Here is a 23,447-nt window from a genome sequence, read left to right on the forward strand (position 1 = left end):
CAGAAGAACCTCTGCAATTGGTATGCACAGTGGCCTTTGATCCACAACCGCCTACTTCAACCTCACCAGTAGACCCCATTCCTCTCTTCTCAGCAGGCTCTAATTGTAGCCGCCCCCCCCCCCCCACCCCGCCCCACCCCAACCATATCCCAGTCCCTCTTGCAGGACTCAATTTTGTCACCCTCCCCTCCATTGCTACCACCCCTGCAAAATCACTACTAACCCTACCCTCCTGTTGACACCACTCCACTCTGGTTGAACCCACCCATCTGTCAGCACACACTTAACTTTACAGATGGCCCACCACCAGGACCAAAGCTCTGCTTCAAGGATATTTGCAATCATGAGGTGTAGAACCTAAAGTTTGATTTCACCAAAGGGAGATATGAGCCAACAACAGACAATACCTGTGGGCTGGTGTATGCCACCATGAGGATCAGTGGTTACAGCAGCTTAGCAGCAGATTCCAATGCCAGAAACAGCACCCACAACATCTGACAACCACCCCATATGTGGCACTTGTGGCAAAACCCACCTCTTCAAGGATTGACTTCTTCAGCCTCCAAGGAAAGTCCGATATGTGTAACTATTCGATTGGAAATAGAAGGATTTAGATGGAAGAATTATGAAAATAATAAAAATAAATCCACCAGCTTCATTTTACATGCCCACACTGGGCGAGTTTTCAATGTAAGGGTGTGTAAAATAGGGTGTAAAAGTCGAATGATGAAATTGTTGTCGATTATTTTAAAAACCCATCTGGTTTACTAATGTTCTTTAGAGAAGGAAATCTGTTGTCCTTATTTGGTCTGGCCTACATGTGACTCCAGATCAACACCAATGTGTGATTGACTCTTGAACGATCTTGAGGATAGACAATAAATGCCACCCAGCAATGTCCACATCCCATGAACAAATAAAAAATTTTTTGGCGAGGACACTTGGGCAGCCAATTTATAAAAAATAATCTCTTTGATAGATGGAAAGGGAAGTTCTATCTTCAGGGACTGGTCTTTCCCAGTCAGGGTCCACTCCCCCTAAGGTAAAACACCCCACTTTGATCCTACCAACTCACAGCCTTAAACCACCCCACCACCCTCCTCCTTAACCTGTCCAAATCCTCCCCTTGCAAGAACCTGGACTTAGCTGTTTTTGGGGATCCATGAGCCTTCTACCTATTTCTTTTGCAGGCCCAATAATGAGCTCTTGGTGCTGCCGGCACTGATGGAGCTGCTGGCCGATCAAATTTTCTGGCAGCTCTCGAAAAAGTGTGGAAGTCCCACTCCACCATTGCTTAGCTTGCCTGCAGCATATCACCACTGTGGGGCAGGCCAGCATGGACAGGGTCAGCTCCATGGCAACTTTGCTTCCAGGGTGAGGAATGAGCCATCCACCACGCTCCATAATATTCAGCCTCATGTATTTGTGAATATTTAACTCTTTTATCAAATGCTAGACCAAAAGACAAATAAAGTTTCCTGACTATTGTTTTGGAATTAAGAAAAAGTTAAAACTATGCATTAATTGTTCTTTTTTAACAGGGGCCACCTGGACTGACTGGTGAGCAAGGCCCTGATGGAGTCCAAGGCCTAAAGGTAGGAAATTCCATTGCCTATGGGTTGGTTGATTGAGATTGTCTCTCTATGAAGTATTTATTTTTGTCTCTGTTAAAAATGTATATTAGAGAAACAATGTGAAATTGATCTATGACAGGAGCGCAAAAAGGGCTCATGGTAAATAGGCAGAGGATATTTCACCAAGTCAGTATTAATTTTCTATGACTTGGAAAATATTTGCATGCAAACCTGGTGACATTGCAAGCGAGGGGTGAGGAAGATCTGAAGTCAGGTGCTCGCTGGTGAGAACTGTGACTTCTGGATCTTGAGTCCTCACTGGCAATCTCGCAGATGGCAAATGCAGTTTCAAGATGTTGTCCATTGAATCACGTCTCCAAAAAAGTTTGAACTATTAAAAGCAAATTACTGTAGATGCTGGAATCTGAAACCAAGGGAGAAAATGCTGGAAAATCTCAGCAGGTCTGGCAGCATCTGTAAGGAGAGAAAAGAGCTGACGTTTCGAGTCCAGCTTACCTTTCATCACGAGCTTTTGAAAAAGGACCATCTGGACTTGAAACGTCAGGTCTTTTCTCTCCTTACAGTTGCTGTTAGACCTGCTGAGATTTTCCAGCATTTTCTCTTTTGTGTTTGAACTATTGTTCTGTGAACTTCAAGGTCAGATGCGGTGAAAAATTGATTGTTGATTCACTTGAGCCCATTCTGCATTGCTGACCTAGATCAAATTATAATGGCATTATAACAGGCTCAGTCAAAAATGTGCCAATGAAGAGTTTTATTTAATAATGAATACAAGTATGAGGTATGTGATGTCTGTTGTGAATTTGATTCTGTTTTTTCAAATTTACTGTTTGGTTAGCATTTCCCTATTATAGGCACAAACCATAAGGAACATATTGGCTGAAACTCCAACTTTTGATACTGGAGCAGTAATTAAATAGATGTTGTGATATTGTGATATTACACTGTTAATGTAAGCCTACTTGTGACACTAATAAATAAATAAACTTTAAACTTTATTATTTGAACTGATGTTACATGTTGTCATATCTAAAATTGGCCAAAATGCTCTTAAAGTGAGGAGCGTTGTAATAATTTTAAAATAATTTTTACAAATGCAGCTCACAAAAGGGATAATCTGTGATAAAACAACATGGACAGCAGTGAATCAACGGTATATTTTCCAATTTTTATCTCTATTGTCTTTCAATGGAAATAAAATTGGGAGACGTAAGGCCCAATTTTACCATCAAGTTGTGCCTGTTTTCAGGCATGAAAACTTGGTAAAGTCAAGCCCACGTCTGCGCCTATTCCCCCTTTATCGATCACTGAAAACGGCCGCCATCTGGACTGTGCCCGAAACAGGTGCATCAATTTAAATGCATTTGCAAGTATTTAAATTGATTTAATGGGCCACATGCCCAAACCTACCAGCACTTTCCCCTTGACCATCACGCTCCCCCATCCAGATTCAGCATGGAACAGACATAAGAACATAAGAAACAGGAGCAGGAGTAGGCCATCCAGCCCTTCGAGCCTGCCCCGCCATTCAATAAGATCATGGCTGATCTGTCGCTGCTCAGTTCCACTTTCCCGCTTTCTCCCCATAACCCTTAATCCCCTCTCTTATCAAAAACCCATCAACCCGCGTCTTAAAAATATTTAGTGAGGCAGCCTCCACCACTTCAACGGGCAGAGAATTCCAGAGACTCACCACCCTTTGAGTGAAGAAGTTCCTCCTCAACTCCGTTCTAAACCGCCCCCCTTTTATCTTGAGGCTGTGCCCCCTAGTCCTACTGTCTTTTTTGAGCGGGAAGAGTCTCTCCACCTCTATCCTATCCATCCCATTCATCATCTTATAAGTCTCAATGAGATCTCCCCTCATTCTTCTAAACTCTAACGAGTACAAGCCCAGTTTATTCAGCCTCTCCTCATAGCTCAACCCCCTCAACTCCGGTATCAGCCTAGTAAACCTCCTCTGCACTCCCTCCAAGGCCAAAATATCTTTGCGCAGGTGCGGTGCCCAAAACTGCACACAGTAAAGAACGAGGGCTCCGCTGGGATGGTCTTCAAGGATCCAATTCAGGCGCTCCAGCTTCTGCGGAGGTAATTCAAAGCTTCTGGCAGCTCTCTGATTCAGATCGGTGGTGGGGGGAGGGGAGAAAGGCGGGTCAGATGGTTCTCTGGTGGGGGGAGAGAAGTGGGTCAGATGGCTCTTTGTTGAGGGGGGCAGGGGTTTCTGCTGCCACTCTACATGCAATCGGAGGGAGGGGAGACAGGGGGCTGTGATTGGTCTGGTAGGAGGGGGATGAGGGGATAAGCGGGACAGTTACGTTGTGGGAGTCCATGGGGGCCAAGAGGTAGCATTATCTGGCCTGGGAGCGATGTGACAGGGGAGCATTTTTCTATTATTTTTACTGTGTATGCACATTTGAAGGCTCTGATCGGAGCTGCAGTCTTTCGGGTGCGTTAAGCCCCGCCCACAGGTTTGTGCAGCACAATTTCGTCATTGCTGCTATTCTTTCAAGTGGAGTGTGTATGGGGGCACCTGAGAAAGTTCTAAAAGTCAGATCTGAAATACTCCCAGATTCAAGTCCGCCCAGCAGTTAGAATCAAAATGGTAAAATCGGGCCTGTAAAGCAGGTATTCATTTGCCTTTGCCATTTTTACATCATTGCACAGTCAAAATTACTCTCTCAGAGTTCCTTGATTGATGAATGCTTAAGTGTTACTAGTAAGTACATATATAGCTTTTATGATGCTGGCCAAGAAATAGATGATCAATTTATGTTTGCACAATCATTCAATTCAATCAGTAAGCTTACAAGTACTGAAATGTGTGGAGTGGACCAGATATTGAAGCAATGATCTGCCTTCATTGTGATTTATATTTGGAATAATTAGAACATAGAACACTACAGCACAAACAGGCCCTTCGGCCCACAAGTTGCGCCGATCATATCCATACCTACCAGGCCATAGAACTATCTGTAACTCCCAATCCCATTAAATCCCATGTACTCATCCAGAAGTCTTTTAAAAGACCCCAGCGAGTTCGCCTCTACCACCACCGACAGCAGCCGATTCCACTCACTCACCACCCTCTGAGTGAAAAACTTTCCCCTAACATCTCCTCTCTACTTGTTTCCCAGCACCTTAAACCTGTGTCCTCTCGTAGCGACCATTTTAGCCCTGGGAAATAGACTCCGAGAATCCACCCTATCTATTCCTCTCAACATTTTATAAACCTCTATCAGGTCACCTCTCAACCTTCGTCTCTCCAGGGAGAAGAGACCTAGCTCCCTCAACCTATCTTCATAAGGCATGCCTCCCAATCCAGGCAACATCCTTGTAAATCTCCTCTGCACCCTTTCAATAGCTTCCACATCCTTCCTGTAGTGAGGCGACCAGAACTGCGCACAGTACTCCAAGTGGGGTCTGACAAGGGTCTTATAAAGTTGCAGCATTACCTCCCGACTCCTAACCTCAATCCCTCGATTAATGAAGGCCAGTACACCATACGCCTTCTTGACCACATCTTCCACCTGCAAGGCTGATTTAAGAGTCCTATGGACCCAGACCCCAAGATCCTTCTACTCCTCAACGCTGCTAAGACTCCTACCCTTGATATTGTACTCCTTCATTCCATTGGTCCTGCCAAAATGGACCACTACACATCTATCTGCATTGAAGTCCATCTGCCACTTCTCCGCCCAGTCTTGCATCCTGTCTATGTCATGCTGCAACTTCTGACATCCCTCCAGACTATCCACAACACCACCAACCTTTGTATCATCAGCAAACTTACTAACCCATCCCTCCACTTCCTCATCCAGGTCATTTATGAAAATGACAAACAGCAAGAGTCCTAGAACAGATCCCTGGGGCACTCCACTGGTGACCGACCTCAATGCAGAAAAAGACCCATCCACAACCACTCTCTGCCTTCTACAGGCAAGCCAGTTCTGGATCCACAAGGCCAAAGCCCCTTGGATCCCATGCCCTCTCACCTTCTCAAGAAGTCTTGCATGGGGGACCTTATCAAATGCCTTGCTGAAGTCCACGTTAACCACATTCACCGCTCTTCCTTCGTCAGTGTGTTCAGTCACATTTTCAAAGAACTCAACTAGGCTCATAAGGCATGACCTGCCCTTGACAAAGCCGTGCTGACTATTCCTAATCATTCTAAACTTCTCTTAATGCTCATAAATCCTGTCCCTCAGAATTGTCTCCATCAACTTACCAACCACTGAGGTCAGACTCACCGGTCGGTAATTTCCTGGGCTATCCCTGTTCCCTTTCTTGAAAATAGGAACCACATCCGCAATCCTCCAATCCTCCGGAACCTCTCCCATCTCCATCGACGATGCAAAGATCATCGCCAGGGTCAGACTTTCAAACTTTCAGAGGACAAATCTAATTGAATAAGTGCTGAGAAAGTTTTAAAAATCTATTTCTCTCTCTCCATTTCCCATACACAACAAATGTATGGATCCAAGTACAGAAAATGAGTCATATACTTCAAGCAGTGCTGTCAGGAGGACTTTAACATCTGGAGCTTTTAATATCTGCTCATGTAATTGAAATAGAAAAAGTTATCTTACATTGTTTATATTTACTTACCTGATGCTCTGTCATATGTTTAAAAGTGTTTGTGGACTGCTTGTTGGAAGACTGGGCAACATTGGTCTTTTGTGTTTTGCAAGTTTGTATTCTTGAAACTGAAAATCTTGGTTTAGATCCAAGGGGGAAAACACATGACTTGAACAGTGTAGCTTGGAGACTATCAACATTTCATTTCTCAGCAATTGCTTTGTGACAGTTTGTGAATTTAGCAAAACTTCCCAGACTGAAAAATAAGTTCTACCAGGTTGACACCTGCAACAGAAAAATACTACAACTGGTCCTCCGAAATATTTTAAATGTGTAATACTTCATTTCAACAGAAATATGACAAAACTGTAAGATTTATATATCTACTTCATCTTTGAGTTGTAAGCAGGCATCCTTCAAGTCATTGATGTAAGGCTTCACTTCTGTGACCTACAGGCTTATGATTCTTGCCTGACATTCATGAGAAATTAAATAAGATATGAAGGCCTGGATTTTCGCTCCCGAATTGGGAGCGCAACATCAGAAAAATTCTCAACTCTGCAAACCCAATTTAGAACGAAGTACACCGGATGGTCTGATAATCATTCCAGGGGGCAGTGGTAATGGTGTTAAGGGGAGTCAAGCCTGCTATCTTGGAAACAGTGGTGGAGGCAGCAACAATTGCTGCTGGCTATAGAGGCAGTTGTGTGAAAGATGGCCTCAGCGCCCTGGCACTTTGTCCCAGTTGTCAAAAAGTCACTTGAAATTAGCCTCTGCAACTTCATTCCCTCACATCATTACAACCGCCACACATTCTGCATGCTTCATCCTCACCAACACGTGCCACCTTATAATCCACACACCCCAAGGCCCTTCATATTCTATGCTCCTCATAATCCCTATGTCAACTCAGTGCAACCTCATGGCAACCAATGCTCCTCAGCCTTTGCCCTTACACCCTCCATGCCAACTCACACAGTATCCCCCATCAGTAGTCCATGCTAAGATGAAACAAAATAAAGTATTAAGTGTCTATTGATGGTCTCACTATTTAAAAAAAATCACTCACTACATCCATTCATTACATTTAACTTCCTTCCACAAATTAATCCACTATAAAAACAAATATTTGTATCCATAACTGCACATCAAAGAACGTGGTCAAATTTTCCCATTGGCAAATGCCAATAGCAGGCAGGAAATGTGATGTTGAAGCTGTCAGCACTAATGGTAGCTTTCTCCACCATATTTTTTTTAGGACGTGGAGAGAAAATAGTCAGGGAAATGGGTCCGACAAGGTAACCTAGCAGAGTGGGCTCTGATTGAGCCTTCATCACCAGCAACTTCACTTTTGGAAGTTAGGGGTGTCATCTTTAAAAGGTGCCTCTTTGTACAAAGGTTCACTTGGAAACCCCCTTTCAATTTACCACCCCATTAAGCAATCCCCACTGCGCCTGAGTGATGCACTCACCTGATCTCCTCTGGGTGTCTGCTTGCCAGGTGCATGGCTTGGGAGACCAGTTAGTTTTCATTTGGTCTACCCTCACGCTAACATGAATGGAATTTCTTACAGGGTGAAAGATTCAGGCATTGAGGCTTGATAATGATTTGCTAATATCTGGAAGTGATGTTTCTGACATTGAATATTGGGAAACATATTATGTCACTAGCAAGGGAGGGGACAATTATGTTACAATTTTATGTCAGTATGAAACATGATTTTATTATCGCACAAGATTTTCTGCTCCTGTTGTCAAACCACCCCCCCCAATAAAAATGGGAGAAGAAAATCCTGACTTTCATAACCATTTGGAGCTGTAATCGAACTGTGAATTGATAGGCACCCATTGTTATAATGATAGGTTGTGGAATCAGTTTTGCAGCACAAATTCAATAATTAAACCCCCAAGCTTATGTCAATAGACAATGAAACAGAAAGCACGTTTTTAAATTGGTGGCTGATTTAAAAAAAATTAAAGTCCAGGAGATTTAAATATCTCAACAGCTTGACAGTTCCAGTGAGTCTATCCAATTTTTATGCGCTTTTATGTCTACTTTTAACAATCCCAAAGGCACCTTACCTCTCCCAAAGGCATATCAGGAGCTACCCAAAAGGTTGCCTTACCTCTCCAAAACGGTCTGTATCTCTCCATAGAACTCTGGTAAATTAAGACTTTCTCTTCAAAGTGTAACTCCCACAAATCTTGTTTTAGAAATTCCCCTAATGAAAATTAGATCTGTTTGAAGGGAGCTGCACTTTTACATATGCAACTGCCTCCATGAACCACAGTGCAAACTATAATCTGCCCCCATTCCTCTCATGGCGAAAATGGTGGGTGTTGGCTTCGGAAATGAGACTTCTGGAATCAGGAGTCCAGTTCCATTTTGTCTGTGCTGGACACCTTCTCCATTGTTGCAAAATTTCAGGCCACAGATTCCATCTCTACAATTTTATGCATTTTCAAGGAAGATCAAAATCACTGCTAACACACAATCTAAAAGTAGTCATAAAAAATACTTATTTGCCAGTAATGCACCATGAATGAATGATCAGTCCTTGTTGATAGTAAGTCATTCTGGCTGAGATGTGATTTTCAGCTACTGCAAAGCGTGTTCTTTTTGCAACATCTTATTAATCCTTTTCAGTGGTGGATCTATGTTATTAATCATGATTTTCCTTTTATAATGGATTTCTTTAATTCATACTTGTCCAAGTTACTGTTAATTTTATCCCAGATAATCATTTCCAAATATTTTCCACAACCAAGGTTCAACTAATTGGCCTGTAGTTGCCAGGCTATCCTTTTAAACATGGTTGTTACATTTGCAATTTTCCATTGCCTGACTCCACCACTAAGGTGGATTGGAAGATTATTGCCAGTATCTCTGCACCTCCACCTTACTGCCCTCAACATCCTCAGATAGATCCCATTGGATCCTGGTGACTTATCAACTTATCAACAGCCAGTCTTAGCAAATGTAGCATAATGAATTCTCTACTTAACACTGTGATAAACCTTAGTGAGAACAAACAAGCAATAGAGCAAGGAATTCATTTCTTTGAATGCTCCTGCAGTGTATTTCAAACAACCTGTTGCCAATCAATCACTTCTGAGTGAACCGTTGTTTCTTATTGACTTTCATTTTGAATTTTACAGTGTGACCGGCAATTTACTGAAAATTTTTGCCAACCTAGATGCAGTTTGTGATGTGCTTGGTACAACCTGGGTAGGAAGACTTCAAATTTATTTCAATTAGGACTTAATGCCAGTAGATAATTTCCACCCATTACTGTGGGTTTAATTTAATCTCAAACCCATACTGGGAAGGTACAGTAGCACAATGGTTAGCACTGCTGCTTCACAGCACTAGGGACCCGGGTTCAATTCCCTGCTTGGGTCATTGTCTGTGTGGAGTTTGCATCTTCTCCCCATGGCTCTGTGAGTTTCATAAGAACATAAGAACATAAGAAATAGGAGCAGGAGTAGGCCATCTAGCCCTTCGAGCCTGCCCCGCCATTCAATAAGATCATGGCTGATCTGTTGTGGCTCAGTTCCACTTTCCCGCCCTCTCCCCATAACCCTTAATCCCCTCTCTTATCAAGAACCCATCAACCCGCTTCTTAAAAATATTTAGCGAGGCAGCCTCCACCACTTCAACGGGCAGAGAATTCCAGAGATTCACCACCCTTTGAGTGAAGAAGTTCCTCCTCAACTCCGTTCTAAACCACCTCCCCTTTATCTTGAGGCTGTGCCCCCTAGTCCTACTGTCTTTTTTGAGCGGGAAGAGTCTCTCCACCTCTATCCTATCCATCCCATTCATCATCTTATACGTCTCAATGAGATCTCCCCTCATTCTTCTAAACTCTAACGAGTACAAGCCTAGTTTATTCAGCCTCTCCTCATAGCTCAATCCCCTCAACTCCGGTATCAGCCTAGTAAACCTCCTCTGCACTCCCTCCAGGGCCAAAATATCCTTGCGCAGGTGCGGCGCCCAAAACTGCACACAGTACTCCAGCTGCGGCCTCACCAATGCCCTATACAGCTGCAGCAAGACCTCCCTACTTTTATATTCAATCCCCCTCGCTATGAAGGCCAGCATCCCATTCGCCTTCCTGACCACCTGCAAGCTGGGTTTTTGCGACTCATGCACAAGGACCCCGAGGTCCCTCTGCACCGTCGCCTGCTGCAGTTTTTCGCCACGTAAGTAATAGTCCTTCCTACCATTCTTCCTACCAAAGTGGACCACCTCACACTTGCCAACATTAAATTCCATTTGCCATTTCCTGGCCCATTCGCCCAGCCTATCTAGATCCTTCTGCAGACTCTCCACACTCTCCGCACAATTTGCCTTTCCCCCAATCTTGGTGTCATCAGCAAATTTCGACACCCTGCACTCGGTTCCCTCCTCCAGATCATCTATATAAATGGTAAATAGCTGAGGCCCCAGCACCGACCCCTGGGGCACCCCACTAGTCACCAACCGCCAATCCGAATAGCACCCATTGACCCCCACTCTCTGCCTCCTATTTGACAACCAATCCTCTATCCACGCTAACACCCTACCCCCAACTCCATGTCCCCTGACCTTCTGCAATAACCTCTTGTGAGGTACCTTGTCAAACGCCTTCTGAAAATCCAGAAAGACCACATCCACCGGCTCTCCTCTATCCACTGCCCTAGACACATCCTCATAGAACTCCAGTAAATTTGTCAGACACGACTTCCCTTTAATGAAACCGTGTTGCGTCCGCCCTATCAAGCAATTCCCTTCAAGATGCCTCGCAATTTCCTCCTTAATGACGGATTCTAACATTTTACCTACCACAGACGTTAAACTAACCGGCCTATAATTCCGCGCCTTTTGCCTGGCACCCTTCTTAAACAACGGCGTAACATTAGCCGTTTTCCAATCTTCCGGCACTTCCCCGGAATCCAGCGACGTCTGGAAAATAACCACCAAGGCATCCACTATAACCTCCGCCATTTCTTTCAGAACCCTCGGATGCATTCCATCCGGTCCTGGGGACTTGTCCACAATCAGCCCCTCCAGTCTGTCGAGCACCACCTCTCTAGTAACAGTAATGTCATTAAGACCCTCCATTCCTACCACCTTTCCATCTCTAACACCCGGCAAATTATTCACGTCCTCCTCCGTGAAGACAGAAACAAAAAAGTTATTCAAGACCTTAGCCATATCCCCATCCCCTACCACTAGCTCCCCTTTCTCATCCTCTAAAGGACCAACGTTCACCCTAGCCAGCCTCTTCCTTTTTATATATCTAGTTTCCTCCCACATTCTGAAGACATGCTGGTTAGGTGCATTGACCTGAACAGGCAACAGATTAGGGGAATTTCACAGTAACTTCAATGCAATGATAAGTCTTACTTGTGACTGATAAATAAACTTTTTTCTTAGGGGAAATGGCTGTTGTGTCACCCAGACTATCATAAGAAACAGCTTCGGTAAAAAAAAACCTGTTGTTTCAACAGATGTTTCTGAAATCAATTTACTTGATCATCTGCAAAAACGTTAAGATTAAAATTGTGCCATTCTTTTGGTGTGCTCCTACTAAAGCTCAGCTGCACTCCAGGGCACAGACTTGCCAAACAGCACGAGGCAGGTAGATGTGCTGTCAGTGGCAGATGAGCTGGCCAGATCAATGTAAGTTAGTTTCTTCACATGGCCTCACAAAATGTAGTGGAGTCAGTGTGAGAGGTCACTGACAGACAAAATCCCAGAATGGCAGCCTGCAAATTTCCAGCATCTTTGCATTAGTAGGTAAACACAGTGCAAGTACTGGTCCTCTGAGACGAAGGCCTTTCCAGTTCTGCTTTAAAATATACTTTCAGTTCAGGAGTGTGGAATGGGACCAATCTCATGGATTCTTGTTTAACTAGGAACTGAAACAGACTTTCAGCAAATTAATTCAATTTGAATATGGTGATTTTAATTGCTAGACCCAGATGTCAGATCCTGGGAGATTTCTGTAAATCAATGCCTGAAGCAGTTGCGCAAATTTTAGCAGCTTTGTTCTTTGAAATAAAACCCAAAACTCATTTTCTAAAAACACTTGAATTTCATAATGCTACCGTTTAATTAAATAGAATTTTTGTTCTTCTGGTAGGGAGAGGAGTGTGGGAGAATTGGGGTTGGGGGTAGGAATTTGAAACAAAGGTAATAATATTTTGCAAAATTTGTACTTATGGGATCAAGACAGATTGTTTTGCCAAAATTGTGTTATATAAAATACATTTCTGTTTGACATGATGGAGTGACTGAATGAATTGAGTAAATTTCTTTTATTTCTTGTGGGAATGAAAATGACAGTAATTTACTTGTGTAAAAGAACAGTGAATTCAACTGTATAACATCCAGGCATTTATGACCTTATGTGAAATATTTTAATGCCTCAATGGTTGACATTCAGCAATATGCTGAGATTTTATGTTGATATATAAATGGATAATGTAATTTATTTTATAGAACCATACAGTGCAGAAGTGTCCTTCAGGCCATTGAATCCACACCAACACATTAGAAATACCTGAACTCCCACCCAATCCCATCTGCTGGCACTTAGCCCATAGCCCTGAATGTTATAATACGCCAAGTGCTCATCCAGACACTTGTTAAAAGATGTGAGGCCACCCGCCTTTATCACCCTCCCAGGCAGCGCATTCCAGACCATCACTACCCTCTGGGTAAAAAAAAGTTTTTCCCCATATCCCCCAAACCTCCTGTTCCTCATCTTGAACATATGTCCCCTTCTGACTGACCCTTCAACTAAGGGGAATAGCTGCTCCTTATCCTCTCTCTCATAATCTTGTACTCCTTGATCAGGTTGCCTCCTCAGTCTTCTCTGCTCCAGTGAAAACAACCCAAGCCTATCCAATCTCTCTTCATAACTTAACTGTTCCATCCCAGGCAACATCCTGGTATATCTTCTCTGCACCCCCTCCAGTGCAATCACATCTTTCCGATAATGTGGCAACCAGAAATGCACACTACTCCAGCTGTGGCCTCACCAAAGTTCGATACAACTCCAACATGACTTGTTGCTTTTGTTATTTATGCCTTAATTGATAAAGGCATGTATTCCATTTGCCTTTTTCACCACCCCATTAACATGGCCTTCCGCTTTCAGAGATCCATGGACAAACATGCCAAGGTCCCTTTGTTCCAAATGTTCTACCATTCATTGAATACTTTCTTGTCAAATTAATCCTTCCAAAGTGTATCACCTCACACTTCTCAGGGTTAAGTTCCATCTGCCATTTAGCTGTTCATTTGACCATTCCGTCTATATCTTCTTGTAGCCCAATACACTCTGCCTCACTGTTAAGCACCCACCCAATTTTTGTGTCATCAGCAAACTTACTAATCCTACCTCTCACACAGTCATCAATATCATTTATGTAAATGACGAATAATAGATCCCTAGCAACACGGATCCCATAGCAACACTAATCCCTGTGGTACGCCACTGGACACTGGCTTCCAGTCACTAAAACAGCCTCCTGTCATCACTTTCTGTCTCCTACAGCTGAGTCAATTTTGAATTCACTTTATCAAATTACCCTGTATCCCATCTGAATTTACTTCCTTTACAAGTCTCCCATGTGGCTTTGCTGAAATCTATGTAAAGTACATTGACTACATTACCCTCGTCTACACATCTGGTCAACCTCCTCAAAAAATTCAATCAAATTTCTTAGGCATGAACTCCCTGAGATGAAGCCATGCTGACTATCCCGGATCAAGCTTTGCCGCTCCATGTGGAAATAGATGCTTTCCTTCAGACGTTTCTGTAGTTTCCCTACCACTGATGCGAGACTCATTGGTCTGTAGTTCCCTGGTTTATCTTTACAACGCTTTCTAAATAGTGGAACCACATTAGCTGTCCCCCAGTTGTCTGGCACCCACCCACCTGATGAAGGAACAGCCAGTTCCGAAAGTTAGTGGCGTTTGCTACAAATAAACCGGTTGGACTTTAACCTGATGTTGTGAGACTTCTTACTGTGTTTACCCCAGTCCAATGCCAGCATCTCCACATCATGACCTCCCCTGTGTCCAGAGAGGAGTTGAAAATTTGGGTCAGAGACCCTGCAATCTCCTCCCTTGCCTTCCACAGCAGCCTAGGGCACAATTCATCTGGACCTGGAGGTTTATCCACTCCTAGGGCAGCCAATGCCTCAAGTACCTTGTCCTTCCCAATGTCAATTTACTCAAGAACCTCATAGTCTCGCTGCCTGAATTCCAAACCATCGTCCTCATTCTCTTGAGTGAAGATGGATATGAAGTATTCATTCAATATTCTACCAATGTCCTCTGACTCCACCCACAGATTGCCCCCTTCATCCCTAATGGGCCCTACTCTTTCCTTGGTTATCCTCTTCCCATTGATGTATTTATAGAATATCTTGGGATTTTCCCTACTTTTACCAGCCAGAGTTTTCTCCTATTCCCTCTTTGCATTTCTGATTGCTTTCTAAAGCTCTACCCTGTGCTTCTTATGTCTTATTAATGTCTCCACTGATTTGCTCTCCTTGTACTTGTTAAAAGCCTTTGTATTCTGAATATCTTTGGTCATCCATGGTTCTCTGAGCTTGTTATTCCTAATTATCACCCTACAGGGAACATGTTGGGCTTGCACCCTCCCCATTTGCTTTTTGAATGCCTCCACTGCTCTTCTATGGATTTTTCCATTAGTAGCTGCTCCAGTCTACTTTGGCTGGATCCTGTCTTATTTTACTAAAATCCCCTCTCCTCCAATCCAATACTTTTTTTGCAGCTTGTCTAGTTCCTTGTCTATAACAAGCTTAAATTGTACCATGTTGCGGTTGCTATCATTAAAATGCTGCTTACCACCACCTAAACCCCCTGTCCATCTTCATTCCTCAGAGTCAGGTCCAGCACAGCTCCCTTCCTTGTTGGGCCCTCCATGTATTGATTTCAAAAGTTCTCCTGTACATATTTCAAGAAAGTTTCTCCATCCAAGCCATTAATACTATCCCAGATAATGTGGGAAAGTTGAAATCACCTAATACAATAACTCTATTATTATTACATTCCTCCACAAACTGAGCACATATTTGCTCCTCAATATCCCTCTGACTATCTGGGTGTCTATAATGAATACCTAACCATGTGGCTGCCCCCTTTTTATTCCTAAGCTCCACCCACAAAGCTTCATTTGATGCCCTGGCCAATATATCATGTCTCCTTACTCCAATGACTGATTCCCTAGCTAATAATGCAATGCCTCATCATGTCTCATCTGAAGATTGCATCTCCCGGAATGTTGAGTTGCCAATCCTGTTGTTCTTTCGATCATGTCTCTGTGATAGCTACAATGTCACACTTCCTCATGTCAACCATTGCCCTAAACTCATCTGTTTTACTTACAATACTGCTGGCGTTAAAGCAGAGGCCATTCAGCCTTACTCCCTTGAAACTTAATACAGCTGCACCCCCTCTGAATTATTTGTTTTGCTGAATGATTCCATGCCCTTATTCAGATAACAGTCTATATCCCCCTCTCCCTGTCAAATTAAATTCTTCAGATGCAGGAAAAAAAATCTTCAATAGCCATATTGAAATGCCCCAGAGGGATTCATGAAATAAGCTTTATCACAAAGCAGGTTTTGAAGTGCACTGATGTGGGTCCCACAATTCATGCATGAGCACTGACTGCAATTGTTGGCAGATTATTTGGCCATAAGATTTTCACAATAGAATTTAATCTGAATCTTAGGCAATGTTCACAGGGATAACTACTCGGAGTGGGAACCATGGCTCATATTTCTTTTCTCATTTTTGACCTAAGACATTGAGGTCAATTGTGGTAACCCAACTGTTGCCCTGATAAACTCAATACAGACCAAGGTTCAAACCTGCGATTTTCTGTACGGCCTAATACTGCAACAGGAACTGCCTTGAACTACTAGATCTTTGAGGAAGTTAGTTTTTAAGCTTTTGTGGATGCAATCATTGCTAATTTTCTTTCTCTTTATTATTTATTGAAGAAAGCCTTCTTTTCCGTACTAATTTCGTGGTTCTTTGTATCTTAAAAACAACAGCAACTTATATAAAGGAGACAACATTGTTGCATTCAAAGTGGACAACTGGGCTCCAAGCAGTGAAGGAATAAGAGTTAGTAAAGTTGTCTGGATAAAGTCAAAAACAGAAACTTGGAAGAAGTGTTTAATGGAGGCAAGAGAGGTGGTAAGAGCATTTAGGTTTACGCAGAGCATTTAGAAGATGTGACCAAAACAGTTGAATGTCCTCTGACCAAAGGTACAGTGGAGGAGGATGGGCTGATGAAAAGAAAAGTAGGTAGCGATAAAAGAACCAAGGTCCCATACTGGTACAAAGAGATGGAGGAGCTGGCAGAAATACGGAAGGATGTGTCAATGGGGGAATAATGGAAAGCAATAGGTGAGCTCAAGAGTGGAATTTTCCGTTAGTTGCAGAGTGCTTGCTGAGGTGAGAAAACTGGCCTGCAGCTCACAATCTGCACAGTCGTCTTTTCTCCCCACATTTTGCAGCGCTCTATACAGAAGAAATCTCTCGATGTGGCCCACGCTGGCGAGGTAGGGTCTGATAGAGCCAGCAGCACCAGCTCTACAGAAGGGACGTCCGATCTATATAAAAAAGTACAAACGCGGCCCCCCCCCCCCCCCCCCCACCCCCCCACCCCCCCCCCCCCCCCGCGCCAACAGACATAACTCCTCAGTGGGGACCCCTGGCATTGCCCTCTGACACTGCCCACAGTTGGGCATGTCTCTCTCCCCCTGCAGGCTATACTTACCTCTGTATCCATGGCGGGTTCCCTTAGCCTGGTTCCTATTTTTGAAAAGCAGCTGTAAACCTCGCCGGCATGTCGTAATATTGGTGAGAGAGGAATTCCAAATATGGGGGGAAGGAGTGATATGGTGGAGAAGACTGCTAATTATAATAACATCTATTAAAATGAGGTTCCCAATCTCCCTGGGCAGGAACCTCATCATGTCATCAGTAAGGGCTGGAGAGAATTGGAAAACACAATTTTCCGATCTCGTGAGATTTTGCGCCCTTGTCACCATTTGCACTTATGCTGATTGTGGGTGCAAACTTGTGGCAGAAGAATTTTGTCACATATTGGAACAATGGAGGCAATAGAAAGTAACCAGAACAGAGATTATAGAGGAACGTGCATTGTGCAGTGCGGTATAAGTGTGATGAATCACCAGTTTTTTTTGCCTTGGAAAGCAGAGTCCTGGCCAGTATAGTCTTACTGCAATTTAACAACATATTCTACTGCAAATATGTATGCATACACTTCACATGCTAAATTTAAATAGAATGAATTTATTTTGTAACTGTTGTAAACTCTGCTTACTGTATAATTCTTGTGAAAACGTAGAGTAGTTTTTGATGAGTTTCACTTTATGCAGACTGCAAATTCAACAGGCCAGCAGGGAAGACAATTGTGTAGTCGAGTCAAACTTGCAAATGATGAAGGCATACATGGAATGATGCTCGCAACAGAGCTTAGAATTCCAGTAGCAGATACTTGGAATGTGTTTAGTAGATAATTCACAGAGAAGCAGAATGCTAGTTTGTTCAGATTGTTGATTGAGAATGTATCCTTATAGAGGAGAGACTCTATTTTGTACAGACATTATTTTATAAATGAGTAAAATTTTAAGTAGAGGTGTGTGTATTTGGGAAGCCAGTTAGTTCAGTTGGCTATAGTCTACTAATGTGTGGAATAGACTAACACCAACAGCACATGGTTTGATCCCTGTTTAATCTGAAGTCTATTTGGGGCTTGTCTCCTCTCCCTCCTCATAGTAAAAAGTTATAGCACTTAGGTGTGGTGCAGCAATTAAACGCCAAGGATCTGCCTTCAGGCAGAGAATTGAAGAATTGTGTACTCAGTGTCGGATTTAGACTTGGTGAGACCCGAAGCTATATAAAGCTTGGAGGCCCCTTGTTAAAAAGTTACACCAAAAGGTCTCACAAAGGTGTGTACCAAAACAGCACCTTGGGTCGCCACAAAAAAATTGAAAACATAATTATGCCTTTTATTTAATAGCAAGGTATTTAAAGTGAAAAATACAAATTATTTTCAAATGAATGAATTTACTGATTACATATTTATCATTTGGCTGGCTTATAATATACCCTGCTAAATGTAAACAATACTTAAATGTAATTTTAAAAATAATTTTAAGATACATTAATATGTTTACAAAATGCTGACAAAATAAGTAATCAGGATCACTTTTATTAATATAAGTAATAATGAAATCGTTTGCAAAATCAGAAAACTGATATCAGATACAACCTAATACATTTTCTTTCTTGATTTCTCAAAAGCAAAATCATGAATTATGTCCTCAAATGATATGCTATGCAGCTTATCATTTTCTATTCACATGATGCTAAGTGCAAACAGTTTGTCTTGAGACATAATTGCTCTCAGTTCATTTTTGATTCTCTTTAGCTGTGAAAATGACCTTTCTCCTGAAATATTTGTTACCATCAGACATAAGAATAGTTGTAATATTGCTTCCACGTTAGGAAAAACTAAATTAATCTTGTCTTGGAAGATGATTTGATACAGATCTCTGTGGCAAATTTGTTCTTTTCCTGGATAATTCTGCTTGACATAAGCATGGAAGCTGAGATTCCAGACTGTGTTGTCTCAGTATCAGAGGCACGAGGCTGTGGTTGTTTTGGACTTTGCTGATCACCTTGGGTTTGTGGATCCTTATATGTTACTGGGATAAAGTAACTGTCAACTTTTGGTAATTTTTTGAGTTACTCTTCAAGCTGGTGCTTTCTTTTTCTTTTCTGGTATCCACTCTTAAATGTTCTCTTCATTGTAAACCTTCTGAAATTTTGTGAGGCCCCTGCGGATTGTGAAGCCCTAAGCTGTAGCTTGTTTAGCTTATGCCTAAATCCGGCACTGTGTGTACTATACATAGAACATAGAACATCACAGCGCAGTACAGGCCCTTCAGCCCTCGATGTTGCGCTGACCAGTGGAACCAATCCAATGACTCCCTAACCTAATCTATTCCAATATTATCCATATGCCTATCCAATGACCATTTGAATGCCCTTAAAGTTGGCAAGTCCACAACTGTTGCAGGCAGGGCATTCCACACCCTTACTACCCTCTGAGTAAAGAACCTACCTCTGACACCTGTCCTATTTATCACCCCTCAATTTAAAGCTATGTCCCCTCATGTTAGCCATCATCTTCCGAGGAAAAAGGCTCTCACTGTCCACCCTGTCTAATCCTCTGATCATCTTGTATGCCTCAATTAGGTCACCTCTTAACCGTCTTCTCTCTAATGAAAACAACCTCAAGTCCCTCAGCCTTTCCTCATAAGACCTTCCCACCATACCAGGCAAAATCCTGGTAAACCTCCTCTGCACCCTTTCCAATGCTTCCACATCTTTCTTACAATGTGGCAACCAGAACTGTATGCAATACTCCAAGTGTGGCCACACCAGAGTTTTGTACAGCTGCAACATGATCTCATGGTCCGAAATTCAATCCCTCTACCAATAAAAGCTAACACACCGTACGTCTTTTTAACAATCCTGTTAACCTGGGTGTCAACTTCAGGGATCAATGCACGTGTACACCAAGATCTCTCTGCTCATCCACACTACCAAGAGTCCTTCCATTAGCCCAATACTCTGTAATCCTGTTACTCCTTCCAAAGTGAATCACCTCACACTTTTCCGCATTAAACTCCATTTGCCAGCTCTCAGCCCAGCTCTGCAGCTTATCTATGTCCCTCTGCAAACTGTAACATCCATCCTCACTGTCTACAACTCCTCCGACATTAGTGTCATCCGCAAATTTACTAACCCATCCTTCTACACCCTCATCTAGGTCATTTATAAAAATGACAAACAGCAGTGACCCCAAAACAGATCCCTGCGGTACATCACTAGTAACTGAACTCCAGGTTGAATATTTCCCATCAACCACCATCCTCTGTCTTCTATCAGCTAGCAAATTCCTGATCCAAACTGCTAAATCACCCTCAATCCCATGCATCCATATTTTCTGCAGTAGCTTACCATGGGAAACCTCATCAAATGCTTTGCTGAAATCCATATACACTACGTCCTTATCCACCTCTTTGGTCACCTTCTCAAAGAACTCAATAAGGTTTGTGAGGCACGACCTACCCTTCACAAAACCACGTTGACTATCCCTAATCAAATTATATCTCTCTAGATGATTATAAAGCCTATCTCTTATAATCCTTTCCAAAACTTTGCCCACAACAGAAGTAAGGCTCACCGGTCTATAATTCCCAGGATTATCTCTACTCCCCTTCTTGAACAAGGGGACAACATTTGCTATCCTCCAGTCTTCCGGCACTACACCTGTAGCCAATGATGACATAAAGATCAAAGCCAAAGGCTCTGAAATCTCCTCCCTAGCCTCAGAGAATCCTAGGATAAATCCCATCCGGCCCAGGGGGCTTAACTATTTTCATACTTTCAAGAATTGCTAACACCTCCTCCTTATGTACCTCAATCCCGTCTAGTCTAAAAGCCTGTATCTCAGTATTCTCCTCGGCTACGTTGACTTTTTCCTGCGTGAATACAGATGAAAAATATTCATTTAGTGCCTCTCCCGTCTCTTCAGGCTCCACGCACAACTTCCTACTACTGTCCCTGACTGGCCCTAATCTTGCCCTAATCATTCTTTTATCCCTGACATACCTATAGAAAGCTTCAGGTTCTCCTTGATCCTACCAGCCAAAGTCTTCTCATGTCCTCTTCTGGCTCTTCTTAACTCTCTCTTTAGTTCCTTCCTGGCTAATTTGTAACTCTCCAGTGCCCTAACTGAGCCTTCACGTCTCATCTTTACATAAGTCTCCTTCTTCCTCTTCACCAGAGATTCAACTTCCTTAGTTCCTTTGTTCCCTCGCTCGACCACTTCCTCCCTGCCTGACAGATACATATTTATCAGAGACTCGCAGTGTCTACTCATAATAACATAAGAACATAAGAAATAGGAGCAGGAGTAGGCCATCTAGCCATCTACATCTAGCCATCTAGTAGGCCATCTACTACTCCTTGAACAAGCTCCACATTTCAATTGTTCCCATCCCCTGCAGTTTTCTTCTCCAACCTGTTTATCCTAAATGTTGCCTATTCACCTCATAATTTCCTTTCCCCCAACTATAACTTCTGCCCTTCATTATATACCTATCCCTTTCCATCACTAAGGTAAACGTAACCGAATTGTGGTCACTATCACCAAAGTGCTCACTTACCTCCAAGTCTAACACCTGGTCTGGTTCATTACCCAGTACCAAATCCAATGTGTCCTCGCCTCAGGAAACCTTCCTGCACACATTGGACAAAAACTGACCCCTCTAACGTACTCGAACTATAGCTTTTCCAATCAATATTTGTAAAATTAAAGTCCCCCATAACAATTACCCTGTTACTTTTGCTCCTATCCAGGATCATCTTTGCAATCCTTTCCTCTACATCTCTGGAACTTTTTGGAGGCCTATAAAAAACTCCCAGCAGGGTGACCTCTCCTTTCCTGTTTCTAATCTCAGCCCATATTACCTCAATAGGCGAGTCCTCATCAAACGTCCTTTCTGCCACCATAATACTGTCCTTGACTAACAAGGCCACGCCTCCCCCTCTTTTACCACCTTCCCTGCTCTGACTGAAACATCCAAACCCCGGAACCTGCAACAACCATTCCTGTCCCTGCTCTATCCATGTCTCCGAAATGGCCACAACATCGAAGTCCCACATACCAATCCAGGCTGCAAGTTTACCCACCTTATTCCGTGCGCTCCTAGCATTAAAGTATACACACTTCAAACCACCCTCCCGCCTGCGAATACACTGCTGCGACCTTGAAACCTTATCCATGACCTCTCTATTCTCAACCTCCTGTACATTGGAGCTACAATTCAGGTTCCCATTACATCACATTATTAAAGAAAACTACCAAATCTGAAATTGAAGCAAAATACTGCAGATGCAGGAAATCTAAAATAAAAACAGAAAATACTGGAAAAACTCCAAAGGTCTGTCAGCATTAGTGAGATGAAGAGAGAGAGGCTTTGAAGAAGTCATATGGATTCGAAACATTAACTTTTGTTTTATTCATTCCATAGATGCTACCAGACTGGCTGTGTTTTCCAGCATTTTCTGTTTTTATATCAGAAATGGAGTTATTTGATTATTATTGATAAGTGAACTTTGAAAAGGAATTGTAGAAGAAACAGAATTTACACCATTGACAAAATGAATTCATGCTGTTTCAATTTAACTTGTGAAGTACTGTATGCGCTAAATACTTGCACCAAAATACAGACACATTGAGGTAAGTGATATTGGTCAGAATTTTGCTCTCAATATGGTGAAAGAATGACATGAGCTGTTTGTCACAAATGCACTTTACCTGCAGATTTTCTGTGGGATTTTGCACTGGGACTTACTGTAAGAGTCGGGAAGCAGAGTGACCTTGACACGATATTTGGACTCTTTGAGACCAGAGCAAGCAACTATGTATCTTCCTTACCAATTCGATTGCAGAATTATTAATTAGAAGTACAGTCTAAACCAGAAAGTGCCAGTTAGAAAATTGAATTCAATGTCAAACGAGGTACAGAAAATAAAATAAAGGGATAAAGAAAGAGCCATTAGAAAGAGAGAGGGGAAGGGGGAGAGAGAAAATAATAAGAAACAGAAGGAAAAGAGCTGATGTAGAATGGCTATTTTGGGCTGGGTTTTACTTACATGGTGTGGCAGATGCAAGTTCCTCTGAGGGTTTAAAGAAAGAAATATTGCCAGTGTGTCAGAAAACCAGTATGGTCTCACTGACTCTGGACTTAATTGGTGTGCATTTCAAGGAGCACAGGGCAGGAGGGCTGGTGATTATCGTATGCAAAGTGACAGTTGATTGAAGATTTAACTCTGCATTCTGGCTTTACCTGCCAGTGTATGGGATTTCCAGGATGCTTGAAACTCTCCAGGGTCAACAAGGCAAGATCAGCAGCGATTGACAGGGCTATAAAATTGACAGACCTTTAAATATCTAACTGTGACAGCTGTTTCCTATGTGAAAGGCTTTTGCTCACAGGACTTGTTCTGAAAGTGTGCTTTCACTGCTTTGGAATTAATTTCTAGCACTCTGGAAGCCATTTCTCTACATTAAGCTTTTTTGGCTTTGATCAGCACTTCTCAAATGCCAATGTTCACAACAGAATGGGAACAGTTAATCCA

At 42.6% G+C, this 23,447-nt stretch overlaps 1 protein-coding gene across 1 annotated transcript in view; it reads left to right on the forward strand.

Annotated features, from left to right (window-relative positions):
* Nucleotides 1-23,447, forward strand: part of LOC145355508 (uncharacterized) — a 207,281-nt gene that overhangs the window by 53,043 nt on the left and 130,791 nt on the right. Inside the window, exon 11 of the mRNA XM_080207731.1 lies at nt 1,542-1,595. Coding sequence (XP_080063857.1) covers nt 1,542-1,595 — 54 coding nt within the window. The remainder of the gene's footprint in view (nt 1-1,541; nt 1,596-23,447) is intronic.

Source organism: Carcharhinus amblyrhynchos, chromosome 2, assembly GCF_965287045.1.
Source record: "Carcharhinus amblyrhynchos chromosome 2, sCarAmb.v2.hapA, whole genome shotgun sequence".
Taxonomy (NCBI): Eukaryota; Metazoa; Chordata; class Chondrichthyes; order Carcharhiniformes; family Carcharhinidae; genus Carcharhinus; species Carcharhinus amblyrhynchos.